Raw genomic sequence first — 17,388 nt, 5'->3', positions numbered from 1 at the left:
ACTCACGTAGCAAATGTCATTTGCATCACTTTCATGGAATGCACTGAACCTCATAGGATCCCCGAACTCTTTGATTTGAGTTTTGTTGGTGCGCTGGCCAAACTTCCCTCACATGGAATTTAACATAATTTTTGCAAGACTACGTTTGCCGGGATTCTTTTCAATGTTGTTGCGGTTGAGTTCGATGCCCTCTTTCGCTTTGTAGGATCTCAGATGTTCTTGCTGTTTGACGGGATCATTGCCTACATGAGCTGGCCAGCCGCTTGCCTCCTCTTTAATCTTTAACCATGTATTCACATAGTCTTTAAAGAGACCTTTCCTCGTTTCAGAAAAATGCCACACTTCGTGAATGTAAGTTATTTTGTAGCCCTTCTCAACGGCTTTGTTCAGTTCGGGGGTACACCATGTACCTGTAATTTGTCTTTCACTGTCGCTGTGACTGCAAACCCAGGACCGTTGTAGCATTGGTTTTTCCATCTCTTCTTGTACACAGGCTCTACATAGCGGGAATGTCAGTTTACCATTTTCACGCAGCGGAAGTACTGGATGAAACAGTTTTTCTGGAGGTAAGATTGTGACCTTGGCAATCCCGAAGTAATTTTGGATGTCTGTGTCTTCCGGCTGAAATATAATTTCAGGGTGGCCGACAGGATACTCAGCATTCTTATTGATGAACGGATAGAGAGATGTAAAATCATAGTAATGAATCTTCTCTCCTGAGGCGATGTCAGCCAGATGATAGAGTTTGACAGCGTTTGTTCGTCCGCCGCAGAAGGCATCACGGGGATCTAGTGGCTCCACCAAATCGAGGCTGGCTACAAAGTTCCTGACGTCCTGCCTTTCTTCTTTCATTTTCCGCCAGTCACACTCCCACATTTCGATGACGTTGTAACCTTTGTCACGCAAGAATTGTAGTTTTTCCTGGTTGCAGGCGCGGGCGCAGCATAGTTCATCTTTGTTATCGATACTGATGACAGAACCTTGCAAACGTTTGAAAGTTTCTGGATTAGAATGTCCAGGTTTCAATTTTCGTTTCTGACCGCTACCGCGAGGAGATGTACGAACGTGTGTAAAAGATAATTGAAACGAATCATTCATTTCAAAGTTCTCGTTTGAGTTTAACACCTGTGACATTTGCTGCAGCAGACTGTCGACACGATCGCTACCATTTAACCATTCCCCCGCCGGTAACCCTCGATAAGCATAGCTGTAGACTAAGCGATTGCTGGCTAAATTGAAGTAGACACGATCAGCGGCTGGTATCCTGTCTCGGAGAATCAAATTTTGGATTGTTCTATGTAATCCATCAGCAATTGCTGCTGCCAAGTTTTGTTGAGGTATAAATTGTCCCACCTGACGAATGTTGGAGGTGTAGTGACGCTCTCTAACGCCCATTTTTTTTGCTGTGACTATCTACGTACGGGTTGAGTACAAATTCGAAGCGTCCAGGTTCTATGGTAGCAAGACTTCCCCCCATTTGTTCTTGATTAGTGAGTTGACGTTCTGTAGCCTCGGCGACATTTGACAAAATCGTATCATCGATAGAGTCGTCAAGAACCTAAGAGAAAGTATAAAATAAACTAAATAACCCGGTTCATCACACATTAAGTACACAAAATGTATTTTTGTTACAACATATTTAATTTACCAGTTGGAAATAACTGTTTTCTGGTCCATTCTCAATAGCAATAATGGCCTCCAACAATTCTTCATCGCTTATATCCTCAAAGTGGCTTAACATGGGGCGAAAATCTTATCCAGAGAAACAAAAGTTTAGTCAACAGTCCACCATCTGCAAATGATTTCTATCTAGCGAGTCCCAACTTTATTGGTGTCGTTAACTAATCATATTACAGGAAATGGCAGCACATTTCCAACATCCAATCATATTGCACAAAAATGACATCATATTTTCAACCACCAATCAAGTAACATATGACGTTATTGATCTATCATAATTACATTCACACACGCAGACCACCCGAAAAGTTTACTTAGTTTGTTAATTTAATTTTCCTGTAAATGAACAACAATTGCACAACTCGCATGAAAACAAATGCGTCCGTTCAATTCGCCTTAAAAGATAATAGCCTATTCAGTTAAGCTAACAGAGTCTAATCATTCAACGTTTAAGATAATAGTCCATTGTCACATTCTTGCGTTAAGTTTTCAACTCGTATGCAAATTTCGTTATCCCCGCGGCCAAAGGGACAAATTATTTGCATCGCGCGCTAAACTTAAATTTAGGAGTAACGGTTCCATTGTAACTTTAAGGTTTATAAAATACGATCGGACGAACGCTGTAGCTTTGCTTATCCTAAATCCGTCCAGTGTTACTTGTGTTATACTGGTAGAACGTTTCCAAGTCCGTCAGCGAGCTATTCAAAATCAAAGGAACTGCTTTTCAAAAACCGTAACCGCCTTCAAATTCCAGACCTGATATAAAGGATTACATCGAGCTATTCAAAATCAAAAGAACTTCTTTTCAAAAACCGTAACCGCCTTCAAATTCCAGACCTGATATAAAGGATTACAGCGAGCTATTCAAAATCAAAAGAACTTCTTTTCAAAAACCGTAACCGCCTTCAAATTCCAGACCTGATATAAAGGATTACAGCGAGCTATTCAAAATCAAAAGAACTTCTTTTCAAAAACCGTAACCGCCTTCAAATTCCAGACCTGATATAAAAGATTACATCGAGCTATTCAAAATCAAAAGAACTTCTTTTCAAAAACCGTAACCGCCTTCAAATTCCAGACCTGATATAAAGGATTACAGCGAGCTATTCAAAATCAAAAGAACTTCTTTTCAAAAACCGTAACCGCCTTCAAATTCCAGACCTGATATAAAGGATTACATCGAGCTATTCAAAATCAAAAGAACTTCTTTTCAAAAACCGTAACCGCCTTCAAATTCCAGACCTGATATAAAGGATTACAGCGAGCTATTCAAAATCAAAAGAACTTCTTTTCAAAAACCGTAACCGCCTTCAAATTCCAGACCTGATATAAAAGATTACATCGAGCTATTCAAAATCAAAAGAACTTCTTTTCAAAAACCGTAACCGCCTTCAAATTCCAGACCTGATATAAAGGATTACAGCGAGCTATTCAAAATCAAAAGAACTTCTTTTCAAAAACCGTAACCGCCTTCAAATTCCAGACCTGATATAAAGGATTACATCGAGCTATTCAAAATCAAAAGAACTTCTTTTCAAAAACCGTAACCGCCTTCAAATTCCAGACCTGATATAAAGGATTACATCGAGCTATTCAAAATCAAAAGAACTTCTTTTCAAAAACCGTAACCGCCTTCAAATTCCAGGCCCGATATAAAGGATTACAGCGAGCTATTCAAAATCAAAAGAACTTCTTTTCAAAAATCGTAACCGCCTTCAAATTCCAGGCCCGATATAAAGGATTACAGCGAGCTATTCAAAATCAAAAGAACTTCTTTTCAAAAACCGTAACCGCCTTCAAATTCCAGGCCCGATATAAAGGATTACAGCGAGCTATTCAAAATCAAAAGAACTTCTTTTCAAAAACCGTAACCGCCTTCAAATTCCAGACCTGATATAAAGGATTACAGCGAGCTATTCAAAATCAAAAGAACTTCTTTTCAAAAACCGTAACCGCCTTCAAATTCCAGACCTGATATAAAAGATTACATCGAGCTATTCAAAATCAAAAGAACTTCTTTTCAAAAACCGTAACCGCCTTCAAATTCCAGACCTGATATAAAGGATTACAGCGAGCTATTCAAAATCAAAAGAACTTCTTTTCAAAAACCGTAACCGCCTTCAAATTCCAGACCTGATATAAAGGATTACATCGAGCTATTCAAAATCAAAAGAACTTCTTTTCAAAAACCGTAACCGCCTTCAAATTCCAGACCTGATATAAAGGATTACAGCGAGCTATTCAAAATCAAAAGAACTTCTTTTCAAAAACCGTAACCGCCTTCAAATTCCAGACCTGATATAAAAGATTACATCGAGCTATTCAAAATCAAAAGAACTTCTTTTCAAAAACCGTAACCGCCTTCAAATTCCAGACCTGATATAAAGGATTACAGCGAGCTATTCAAAATCAAAAGAACTTCTTTTCAAAAACCGTAACCGCCTTCAAATTCCAGACCTGATATAAAGGATTACATCGAGCTATTCAAAATCAAAAGAACTTCTTTTCAAAAACCGTAACCGCCTTCAAATTCCAGACCTGATATAAAGGATTACATCGAGCTATTCAAAATCAAAAGAACTTCTTTTCAAAAACCGTAACCGCCTTCAAATTCCAGGCCCGATATAAAGGATTACAGCGAGCTATTCAAAATCAAAAGAACTTCTTTTCAAAAATCGTAACCGCCTTCAAATTCCAGGCCCGATATAAAGGATTACAGCGAGCTATTCAAAATCAAAAGAACTTCTTTTCAAAAACCGTAACCGCCTTCAAATTCCAGGCCCGATATAAAGGATTACAGCGAGCTATTCAAAATCAAAAGAACTTCTTTTCAAAAACCGTAACCGCCTTCAAATTCCAGGCCCGATATAAAGGATTACAGCGAGCTATTCAAAATCAAAAGAACTTCTTTTCAAAAACCGTAACCGCCTACAACCTCCAGGTCTGATTGAATCACGTATTGATATAAAAAACACAAAGGTTCATTATCGTTTCCATTCATTATCAGTGACTATTCAAAATCAAAAGAATTTCTATTGAATGCTCATACCCTCCTTGAAATTCCAGGTTGTGATTAAATCATGTAGTGGTATTGAAAAGCACAAAAGCTTATCCTTTCCATTCAATTTCAGTGACCTAAGTCAAAATCAAAATAATTTCTTTTCAAAGCCCTTAGCCGTCTTCAAATTTCAGGTCTGATTAAATCATGTAAGTTAAAGTATGAAGTTATCTTTTCCATTCAATTTCAACGACCCATTTCAAAATAACGGTACGGATTTGTATTCGCCCGACATGTACTCCAATTTCAAGTTATATTTATTACCTCTTGAGAATCGTTGTCTTGGTCCGCGTTCTCAATAGAACGGACAGCTGCCAAGAGTGGTTCATCAATCAAATTCATTGCTGGTTTTGAGGACGCTGTCAAACTGAATTTTATGACGCTGCAGTTTTGATAATCGATAATCGATTTTGTGAATAATAAGTGCGCGTCTCCACGTGCTCGAGCACAAAATTAAAAGAACTGGGGAAAGCACGTTGGACCATTGACTTTTATTAATGTGGTGGCTCCTAAAAGAGCCGTTTGGTTCTTACCTACATAAAGTCTGTAGGATTTTAAAAGGTCGCCATACCTTGCTTTCTCTGCTTCAAGAAGACGTGATAAGCCCGGGAGAACGGATACGCCGTAATGACGCGGAATTTGTCGCCGAACGATTCCTTCCATGAGAAATGAACGCAAATCTCTTCCGTGGGATAACCCCACGAACATACTCCGATGACTTTCTTCATTTTGAAGACGTACATGTAATAGTGGCCATGACCCGTCTTGTAACCTTCTTCGACGATTTCATAATCGTCACTATCGACGAAAGTTTTCCTTGCCAGAAAGGCCACAGTTGACGTTAAATTTAAAGGTCCGCAGGAATTTGGATGCATTGAGTTCCTTGTCCAAATCCACGTGCCTTTCATTGATGTGCTCAGCATGGTCGTGAGACAGGATAACGTAATCGTTTTCAAAACTGACCGCCATTTTTCCACGAGTGAGAATGAGAATATTTTTTCTCTACTATGCCTGATCTTTTATGAGCACACCCAAGTTGAGTGACATGTACCATCTATGTTTAGCGAGCCAATCAGAATAGTGCGACGCTCTGCCGAACCAATCAGATTAGTGCATTATGGCGGCATGAACGGTGGGGTAGTCTTTGAAATACCGTGCCTTTGAAAAACCCGTCCTTTTGAAAAAAAAAATCCGTTACTTTGAAATAAGCGTCGCGCTAGCTAATATTACTTCACGCAAATCGAGTGAAATCGAGTCCAGAGTATTTTACAGTTTTCATTGCAAAAACATGGCGCAACGTCAATCCCGAAGGCTACGTGGTTTGGATGCAGAAATAGTGCCTGAAACTGCCCGCGGCAAACACTGTGTATTCTGTTTGACCGATGAGAACCATGGTTTCAATATTATCGGAGGAAATGTCCTACGCTTCCCATGCTGCAAGAAGTTCGCCCACCGCAGTTGTCAAAGAGAATGGGAAAGAAACTCCCCTCTGTGTCCCGACTGCCGAAGAAAACTAGGTGACGAACTCCCACCTGTGGAACTTACTGAACCTCGTAACAGAGAGGTTTCACTGCGACAGCGAGCAATAAACGCTCTTCAAGAAGCGATACAAGATAGGGAAGGACTCGAACAACGAATTAACGCGGTAAGTTTGACTTTTTATATATATACATGTCAGTTTTAAGGTTGACTTGACTACCACGTGCGTCCAGTGAGTGAGTGATAAACCGACGCTAGTCAAAAGGATTCCACATACACATTGTTGCTACGTGCTTACGAATGCCAAACATTAATCGTACGATTTTTTTCTCTTCAGTTCGAATTTGGCTACCCGCTTCCTGCAGAACATGTTCGATTTCTGATGGAGAGAATCTTATATGGTCTGATCCATTCACCATTCGCTCAAATTAATGTTATGATAACATCAGTGTATTACCAGCGCGACATTTATGATTACAGGTTAGAAAGCATTATATTAATGTAGTTTTTTCTTGCTTTGTTTCAGTTTCATTTTCCCTACCACATCAGTACGGATAACATTGTAACGGTTTTTAATGTTTTAGAAAGTGTCATCCAAAACATTGATAGGAATGTTTATCATGTAATTTTTTATGTTGCGACTTGCCATGTAAATAACCTTTGGGATAACATTCGTTTTCGAGAGTTTGTTTACTATTTATTTCCATGGGAAGTGAATCAAATCATAGAATTGTATTCTGTTTCAACCGACCTGCATTTAAATAACGAGTATGTAATTCATTCAATGGATGTTTCTTAAGCTGGGCGCATCGATTCTAACATAATTCGGGCGCGTTGCTACTAGAGCTCACACATTGTAACTAGGATTTTGATAATAGACTTTGCTTTAAAATGAACACAGAGTCTGATATTTACTTTGTCAACTTTTATTGAATAATAATAACACGAGCGTCCAGTGAGTGATGTTTATGAAAAGGTATTGTTATGGGAAAGAGTTCTAATGTTTTCTTGAGTTGGACGTATCCATGGTAATAGAAGCCCCGCTCCCTTTGACGGGTGAGGAATGACGTCATCAATCTCGTTTCCGTGTTGACCGAGTAAAAAAAAAAGTCTGGTGCAATGACGTCATTAATCTCGTTTCCGTGTTGACCGAGTAAAAAGCCTGGTGTAATGACGTCATTAATCTCGTTTCCGTGTTGACCGAGTAAAAAAAAAGCCTTGTGTAATGACGTCATTAATCTCGTTTCCGTGTTGACTGAGTAAAAAGCCTGGTGTAATGACGTCATTAATCTCGTTTCCGTGTTGACCGAGCAAAAAAAAGCCTGGTTTCTAACATAAACAAATAAATCACGCAACTTTAAAGTTAACCAACTTTAATATCAATTTTTTCCCTGAAATTACAGGACGTGGAAACTGATTATTTACATGACATAAGTTTGAAACCATAACCAAAACGCGTGACACTCGGTCATGGAACAAATGGTGAATATTATCATTTAAGTGAAAACCGCAACTCGCTAACGATTTTACAATCGTTTGTTTTAACTGTTCGTATTTGGGACAACCCCAAGTTTCTAAATCGAGACAAGGAATGCTCAGTTTGTTTAACAAGTCTTTTTCAACATGACCTCCTTTGTAGGCTACCACAGTTCTTTTCCCCGTCTTGTATTGGTTGTACAAGCGCAGTAAGACAATATCTGCTTGATCTTGCTCATAAGCTCTCTCTTGGTAACGGGGTTGATAAGTGAGTCCGTGTATTTTATGCTTTGCAAAGCTCACTGTCTTTTTATCCTTGTGAGACAAGTCTTTGAGTGTTGCTGGCTGGAAGAAAGCATGGCGTCCAAAGTGTTCATTCCAAGAGTAATAACCCATTTCACGCACTTGAAATTTCTTTTGCACAAAGAATCCCTCTAAGTCTATGACGAGACATAAGCTGTCCTTAACAGAAGCCATGTTGTTCGAGACTGAAAATTTAATGTCTCTAGAGTTAAGTTTATGGTATTTTTTAGAACCAATCAACGTTCTTGACGTGCATTATCTTGATTGGTTTAGTTTACACGGGAGACTAATGATCGTGCGGTCTTCTGTTTCCAGCGAAACAATCGCAGCTCCAACGGCCTTTTTTACTTTGTTCCCTGACCTTGGCCATGACGCGTAACGTATACAAGTCTTCACGAAATTCCCTTTCTTTTTTCGGATCGAAAAGACGCCCTTTCAATTCCCGCGGAAAATCAATGATGTCGGGATGGTCTGCTACGCAGAAGATGTTGACCTTTTGACATTCGTCCCACAACTCTTGGTCAAAGGGGGTGCCAGGTTTGGAGATCACGTGATCTCTCACTATCTGCTCATCGCAGAATCGGTTAGATTGCTTCTTGTAGGGCAATTGTCCTAGCCAATTGGACACATAATTCTGCCTGTCGGGTTTGAATAATTCATGCGGTCGTGGGTAACCTGCGTGATTGGAGGGGTGTTGGCTCTCTAATAACCAGGCTTTCACTTTCTTACTCGGGGTTTGATCGACCCACTGGAAGAATTTGCAGTTACGTTTGAGGTAAATGAAGAAGAGACGTCCGGGGTTTTTTTCAGATTGAGACTGGGACATTCTCAAGGGACGTTCACAGTAGCACTGCATTTTGTCCAACTCATTCTCAATGCCGAGTCTATGTAACACTCTACGCGATCCGTACCACAGGACACGAAACACTTGGCAACAGGACACTTGTAATACTCCCACTCTCAGTACTTTGTGACAGTCTTTTTCTTCTGTAAAGCCTCAGACTCGTGTAGTGGGCAACGGTACAAGATCTCAGTATCTACTCTTGTAATTGGTCTTGGTAGTGGTGGTGGTGGTGGCGAATTCCCGAAGGTGTTGGCAGACGATGCGACTCTCGGTAAATCGTTCCACTCTTTAGTAATACCGTCTAAGAATTCATCAGCATTAAAGTCTTCGCTACTCATCACCACATCAATATGCTCAGACACTATTGAAAAAAAACTTATTTAAACATTGACTTTTTTAAAGTTTCTAAAATATGTGTTACTAACCTAACACGCCTTGGTGTAACTTCTTGTCTTCCAAGTAAATGTCTTTGCCTCATGTGTTCTTTTTGTTGCTTTCTCTTTGTCTTGAAGAAACTGTCTCTCTTTTCCACGTCTTCTTCCTCTACTAGACAACGAATCTTTTGTCGCGTACTTAGTCTACCATTTTTTTAAATGGTCTTGATTTTTACAAAATAGTTAAAATCAACCTTGCACTTGGAATTAAACTTTGTTTGTTTTAAGATATCCTTTAAAGGTATTGTAGTGAATGTCTCTCGTTGAGGTTCTATGGTCTTGACCACTACTTTCTCGTTGAACTCAATGGTTGATGGTTTTTACGAATGTAACCATTTATCAAGTAACGTTTCTGTACCTTCCTCAGGTTCCTTTTTGATCTTCTTCACCTGCTTCTCCTTCTTATCTTTGTCCGCCATGTTTCGTTTTCTTTTTGATTTTGTGATAGGATAACGGCAAGGAGATACATTTCCAGGTTGGAAAGAGGTGCATGATGTATCTTGCACTTCTACTCCACCATGATCACTTTCAAGTTGTATCATTTCTGGTTCTCCTGTCATATTGTTTATTCTTTCTTCACTCTTCTTCTGGATGCGCTCAGACCAAACGATGTTTGCGAGTAAAGAAATGAATAGGTCCACACATTATATGGGATTTATCAGCCAATCACCGCTCAGTACTTTTCCATAGCATGGCATCATATTTGACCAATCACAGCATTTTGTAACCAAGTTAGGAAATCAACCTTTGTCAAGGACGCCGTCAAACTGGTTTGACAGCGTCCTGTGTTTTCCCGCCTTTACTATTCTGACCAACCATAGGATTTTGTGACCAAATAAGGAAATCAACCTTTGTGAAGGACGCCGTCAAACTGGTTTGACAGCGTCCTGTGTTTTCCCACCTTTACTATTCTGACCAATCATAGGATTTTGTGACCAAATAAGGAAGAGTATGACGTTAATGTATGTATGAACATGTGATACACCAGTCGCGAACCAGATGACGTCACATCCATATCGTATAAAAGTCAAATCAGTACTTAGCCGTCAGCAGTCAAAGTGTTTGAATCATCTTGGAAACATCATGAAGTTTTGCACGAACAAGAACAACGATAGTCATATCAAGCAGATCATCGACGGTCAAGTCAAGGTCCGTTGGGAAGAATGGCCAGAAGATACCAACACGTTGATTGACACCCTGTTCGTCTTTGACTTTTTGTTTTATAATCCGAACGGTGAAAGTATGTCGGAGACAGATTTGGAAGAAAAAAGACCCGAGTGGAAAGACTGCATCCTACCACGGATGAAAAGTAGTGGCTTGGTGTTTCTCTTTACTTCAGAGTGGTATGAGGTAATGTACGATAGATGTACGAAAGCCTTTGATTTTGTCGTGTGCGACAGATCCCCTGAGTTGTCTGAAGATACCAACATGTTTGCAGCCACCGTAGGTTTGGCGTATCCGATGCGCGTTGCCCTTGTTTCTCTGTTAAGACCCATTAGAACAATGCAGCAAATCATAGAAGACTTGGAACAAAAAGTGAGAATTCCGTTTGAAATGACAGTTAAAGTGACGCACCAAGGAGTTTGTCACGAACTGTACAAACTAGTTTGTAAGATGGCCAAAGAAGTCGAATTGTGGCAAGAAAGGTTCGACCTCTTGCTGGACACAAATTTGTGTGAAGATTGTATTGTGGAGAAAGATAGGTTGTATCAGTCAGACGATTACCAATTAGCCAGAGACTGGAATCCAGGGAAAGAACGTAATCTGGGAGGCTGCCGATATTCCAGTACGGCTTGGGACACTTGTGATCTGTATAAGAAAGAAGAAGACCCATTTGATACTGTAAACTAAATTGTATAAATTGTATAAAGGATTGAAAGTGTATCAATAAAGTTCATTTTGCTGCAGACACAATGTTGAGTCACTTGTATTGGTGTTGGTTGTGTCGAGTGTGTGAAAGAGCGTATCTCAAATATGCACAAGGGGTAGTCATTCCTCTTGCATCCAGTGCTGACCCTCTCAAAGAATTCGAAGCCACAGACGTAAAGCAAAACGTCTTTCGTTTTCTCATCTTTATTATGTGGCTGAAACATCAACCCCAAGCATACGAGTGGTTCCTGACCATCCGAGAACACCACCCAGACCTCGTCGAGGCTTGCATTTTGAAGTTAGCGATGCTATGAAGAAATCAAAAGCCACCAAGTTACTAGCATCTTATCACAACCCTCGCCAACCGGGTAGTTTGGGTGGGGTAACCAGTTTTGCCCGAACCCTAAAACTCCCCGTCCAAAAAGTGCGAGAGGTGTTGGAAAAGGATTTGGGCTACACGCTTCACAAACCCCGAAGGAGACGTTTCCCTACCTTACCTGTGTTGGTGTTCAACATAGATGAACAATGGGTGGCCGATCTGGTGGAAATACAAAACATATCCAAATACAACAAAGGCATGCGTTATTTACTGATGGTGATCGATGCGTTTTCCAAGTACGCTTGGGTGGAACCCATCAAAACTAAAACAGGAAAAGCAGTAACCGAAGCCTTTGAGAAGATTTTGAAACGTGCCAAGGGTAGAAAACCCATCAACGTACAAACCGACGATGGTAAGGAATTCTACAATAGTACGTTTGCAGCCTTGATGAAACAAAAAAACATTCACCATTTCTCGACCAGTGGTGATACCAAAGCTAGTATCGTGGAACGTTTTAATCGTACTTTCAAGGAAAGGTTGTATCGATATTTCACGGTCAAGAACACCCTCGGCTATTTACCGGTGTTGCCAGATTTGGTCAAAGGATACAATGCATCCTACCATCACACCATCGGCATGGCACCTAACCAAGTGAATTTCAAGAATGAAAAAGAAGTGTGGGATCGCATGTACGGTAAACGTCTGTCCAGAAAACCGCAGAAAGGGTCATTGAAAGTAAAGGATAGTGTGAGACTGACTAAGAAATTCCGACAGTTTAAGAAAGGGTATTTACCAGGATGGACCGAAGAAGTATTTGTCGTGCAACGTGTCATACCTGGTGTGGTTCCCACTTACAAGATTGAGGAGTTGGATGGAACTTTGCTCAAGGGTACCTTTTACGAACAAGATTTACAAAAAGTGAACGTGTCAAAGGATGATTTATTCCGAGTGGACAAGGTCGCGAAGCGAAAAGGGAATAAAGTCTTGGTACGTTGGAAAGTTTGGTCAGATAAATACGACAATTGGATTGACAAGAAGGACGTGAAAAAGCTTTGAGGATGAGTGAGGAGTTTTACATCACCTTACCTAGTCACAGCAATCGCGCAGAGTTTCCGCAGAACCAAAGTAACCATTTCAAGATTCGATTACCCCACCCCATCAGGTTGCAAGGATCGAGTTGGAAAGTGGGATTAATTAGCATCTCGCTACCAGATGTGAAAGTTCATCTCCCCAACTTGGTCCATGGTAACGACATCCTATTTACCATGGATTGGATCCTGAAATACCCTTCTGGTGTGTTAAAGTTTGGTAGAGCCCACTATGATCCAAAAGATCTCGGAGCCGTGGTACAGCACATTGATGGTGTTGGTTTCATGAAAAGTATGGTGACTTTTTTCGAACGGAGGCGCATCTTAAATTACCAAGGACCCCATCTCGGTAGCAGCTATACAGCATCCGATGGAAAGAGAATGTACGTGAAATTTCGTTGGGATGGAGATGATCTGCTAACGGATAACAAATCCACACACGTACGCTCCAATTACTCACCAGCATTGAAGATCAATAAAATGTTGGCCTTAAAGATGGGATGGTTGAAGGAGAGAAGCCCTGAAAATTATGACTTGGGACCCAATTTACGTCAAGAGTTTTTTACCGACACGGTACCCAATTTAGAAACGATGACACACGATCTGAAAAACGACAGGGGTGAGCCTGTGTTTTGGCTGATAGCAGAAGACCTTTTTCATCTGAGTGTTACTTGCAATTGGCGCTTCACGAATCTCAACAAAGGCTTTCAAAACGTGGTGGGCTCGACGTCACGTTCCTTGTTTATCTATTCCGACGTGGGAGGAAGTTTTGTGGTGGGAAATCAAGTCACGGATCTATTGCGAGAGGTCAATTATCGACGCACAGGGGATGGAAGTCATTACTTTGAACCGCTCCACGTTCAATATATACCGTTGCGCAAGGCCCAGTTGGACATTATTGAGACGCAAGTGTCGGAGACCACAGGTGAATTGACCGAATTTCGTGAAGGAAACACGATTCTCACCCTTCACTTCAAACGAGCATGAAAGGTGAAAGTTTAACACGATTCAAACCTGACCCACAATGTGGAGGTGGCTTCGTTCATGAACTGCTGAAAGCGAATGTTAGAGGAGGTCTGAAAGGGTTAAAAAGCGGTCGCGGCGTTCGAGATCGCATTCGAAAGGCGAAAGAGGGTGCGAAACGGAGTTTTAAACAAGCAGTGAAACGTAAAGCTTACGAAGTCCTAGATAGAAACATCAAGCGAAAATTCAAAGACATCTTCGGCGAATAATGAATCCCATCTACTCCAGAGGCTCGAGACTCGTCAAATGTAGAAAGGGGTTGTCAACGTCATGTTGTGAAGGGTTCCCAAAAACCTCGAAACGTCGACGAAAGGTACAAAAAGGCGGATGGATTGGTCCTGAGGTCAGTAAGCCTGTTGGCTACGATTGGGATCACATCTTAGCGAGAAGACAACGGAGAAGAAGAAGAAAAATATGACGGATACCTTCATGGACGGTGGCTTGTTACATCCGGGTTCCAAATCAGTCCTGAATCCTCAATTGAACCTGTTCACCGTTCCACCCACTTATCTCAGTATGTCCAGTTATCGCATTGTACCTATTCAGACCTACACGACAGGCATCAACCCCGTGGAATTCCAAGTGGATTCTCAAGAAGATTATGTGGATCTCAGTCGAAGTTTCTTTGAGATTGAGTTGGCACTCAAACTGGCGAATGGTGATAACGTAGTCCAAGCCACGAGACTCTGGCCCACGAACAATTTGGCCCACACTTTGTTCAAACAGATCAGTGTGAAACTCAGTGGTACCTTAATCAGTCCTCAGACCGACACTTATCACTACAAAGCATACCTGGAAACATTGCTCAACTACAACAGAGATGATGGACAAACCGTGTTCAAGCCTCAAGGTTGGTACAATGCCCTGGACCTTTCAGCGCAATTGACTGTGAACAACACAAACACGGAAGGAGATGGGCATGAGGCTTTCCAAGCATTGTCCTCTAACCAACAAGCTTCAGGGCAACTCATGAAAGCAGAACAAGGCAATTACACGGATGGAAAACGACACGTGTTAAGGTTCACACCCCATGTTGAGGTGTTCCACTTAAACAAATTGCTGGTACCTGGTGTGCAGATTGGAATCCAGATGTACTTCAATTCTCCCAATTTGTTTTTGAATGGTGTGAACGTGGCTGGAAGATTGACACACGAAGAGGTCAAAGTGAGAATGTACCTGTGTCAAGTAAGGCTCAACCCCAGTGTCTACCGAGAGTTGATGACGAAAATGAACGTCAACAGAACCATAGTGGCTTACCCGACCGTGAAAAGTGAAATCAGGACCTTCAACATGTAAGGGAACCAGCAAAGATACGAGTGCAACAATTTATTTCAAGGCAGAATTCCTAACAGAGTCATCGTTGGGCTTGTGCTTTCAGAAGCCTTCAATGGTACTGTGGCACATGACCCATTCTGTTTTCAAAAGTTTGGTGTGAGTAACATCAGGCAACTGGTCAGAGGAGAAGAGTACCCTTACGAGACCCTGGAGCTAGTGCACAACGACGGTACCCAAGATCTGAGAGGTTACTATCGATTCTTACAAGCTACAGGATGTCTGTGCAAACATCAAGGTAACATGGTCAGAAGCGAAGACTGGGGTCAAGGCAAGAATTACACACTGTTTGTATTTGACAATGCAGCCAACGGATGTTTGGACAGTCCGGTGTTGAACCCCAAGCAGTCAGGAGAGTTACAGATCGTGCTGAACTTCGGTGTCGCACCAGGTAACAACATCACAGTCATCTTGTACAGAGAGTTTGAAAACCTCTTGGAAATAGAAAAGAACAAAGCCGTGTTGTACGACATTTACCAACGCTAATGGAAAAAGTACCTCTGAATAACGTGCAACTGGATCATTTGGCGAAAGCGGATGCCATTTTGAAACCTTACTTTTACGGGACGGTGGCTTGTGATCGATTACCACGTCGACCGATCAAGAAAGAACCTCGTGGGTACATTGTAAACACAGATCCACATGATAGACCGGGCCGACACTGGCCGACGCTTTGGACCCATAGTGGGAATGTGTGCGAGCTGATGGACAGCTACGCCCTACCTTTAGAGACTTACAAGTCAACACAGCCTTTGCAAGACTGGTTAAAAAGTCAATGGAAACATGTCAATTACAATGGACAGTCTCTGCAACCGATTTACAGTAAAAGCTGTGGTGATTACGCCTTGTTCTATTTAAAAGACAGAGCGAGAGGTCAAAGCATGAACGAGTTCTTGAGGCGTTTCTCGAAACATGATTATGTAGACAACGATCACAAAATAGGCCAGATGTTAAAGAAGTTGATCGAGAAAGAGTTAGAATGGGATAAAGTGTGTAAAGTGAAACATCACCAAGACACCTCTCGTTGCGGTGTGAGATATTTAGTGTAATGATTGTTGGTTTGACATTAAAATACGATTGAAAACGTTCATTTTCCGTGTGATGATCTTGTAGTACAATGGTAAGTATTCTCGACTGTCACTCGAGAGATCAGGGCTCCATTCCCCGTTGGGTGGAATTTTTCCTTTCCATGCGGTATCAAAAGTAGCATGCCCATGCGCGTTTGGTCATTTGGACTCATGGAACGACGCAAGTCTTTTCGATTTCACACCCCTTCCAGTCTGTTGGTGGTGGGTCCTTCAGGGTGTGACAAGACTGTGTTTACCACCCAACTTTTACTGAACAACCTCGATTTGTTTCATACCCCACCCTCCCAAATACATTATTGTTACGGAGTGTGGCAAGACGGGTTTCAGCCCATGAAAGAACAGGGGGTCAAGTTTCACGAAGGCGTTCCCGACACAGATCAACTGAAAACGTGGTTTCCTAAAGGCGGATTACTCGTGTTGGACGATCTAATGGCTGAAGGAGGGAACGAAAAACGAGTGTTGGATCTGTTCACCAAGCATTCTCACCATCAGAACGTCACCGTGCTCTACTTGTGCCAAGACATGTTTCCGCCGGGGAAATATGCCAAGAGTATTTCCAGAAACGCCCACTATGTCGTAGCCTTCAAGAATCCACGAGATCAATTAGGCATGAGAAATTTACTGTTACAGGCATTTCCCACCCAATGGCAAGTTTTACAACACACGTTTGAACGTTTGACAGAACGTCCGTTCGGATACATGGTCTTGGATTTACATCCAGGCAGTTCGGACGATCAAAGGATTCTCAGCCACCTTTTAAAGGGCGAAGGATGTATGAGATGTCACAAATTCATCGAGACATCGTGATGAGTTCTTCCCAAGATTCATCACTACCGTATCTCTAATGAACGGATCTAAGAAAAGCGCCCAGTTGGTAAACAAAGATTTGTTGTACCGATTGGATGGGTTGTTTGCCTTTTACCACCGTCAGTGGTGGTGTCATCACCAGATGTTTTACCACTTTAAGTGGTGCCACGGTTGTTTGAACGCTTTGGCATTGATCATCGTGGCAGCAGGCATTGTCGTAGGGTCCGTCTTAGAAAACAGTCTCCTGATTGTCTGTTTAATTGCCGCTGGAACTGTGATTAAGGGGTGGAACGATTTCAAAAGGTTCTCGTTCAAAATCGACATGTGTCGCTTTGCCTACACCACTTACGACACAACATTGATCGAATTGAGAACCTACGTGCGAGGACTTCCGATGGAGGAGTTTGAGGGATTTTTAATCAAGATGAAATTCTTGGATGACACAATCACTGATTTCACACCCCCAGTATCTGACAAGTGCGTGCAAGAATACGAACAACGATTTCGCTACGACCACGTCGATAAAAGCGGGAGAACTTACGTGTGAGTGGTAGTATGTGTCATGAAGCGCAAACGAACAGTTCGTAA

The 17,388-nt window shown here is 41.6% G+C and overlaps 3 protein-coding genes across 3 annotated transcripts in view; 2 read left to right on the top strand and 1 right to left on the bottom strand.

Annotated features, from left to right (window-relative positions):
- Positions 1 to 17,388, bottom strand: part of LOC145482722 (ATP-dependent DNA helicase Q1-like) — a 361,760-nt gene that overhangs the window by 189,030 nt on the left and 155,342 nt on the right. The window lies entirely within an intron of this gene.
- LOC145481684 (uncharacterized) lies at positions 13,988 to 15,577 on the top strand. Its single transcript, XM_081460205.1, has one exon. The coding sequence runs from the start codon at positions 13,988 to 13,990 to the stop codon at positions 14,867 to 14,869; it is 882 nt and encodes a 293-aa protein (XP_081316331.1). The 3' UTR covers positions 14,870 to 15,577.
- Positions 15,616 to 16,800, top strand: LOC145482728 (uncharacterized). The gene has a single exon (XM_081461372.1). The coding sequence runs from the start codon at positions 16,114 to 16,116 to the stop codon at positions 16,798 to 16,800; it is 687 nt and encodes a 228-aa protein (XP_081317498.1). The 5' UTR covers positions 15,616 to 16,113.

Source organism: Orbicella franksi, chromosome 3 (genome assembly GCF_964199315.1).
Source record: "Orbicella franksi chromosome 3, jaOrbFran1.1, whole genome shotgun sequence".
Taxonomy (NCBI): domain Eukaryota; kingdom Metazoa; phylum Cnidaria; class Anthozoa; order Scleractinia; family Merulinidae; genus Orbicella; species Orbicella franksi.
Note: the sequence above shows the minus strand (reverse complement) of the source record. Positions and strands in the feature narration are given on the sequence as shown.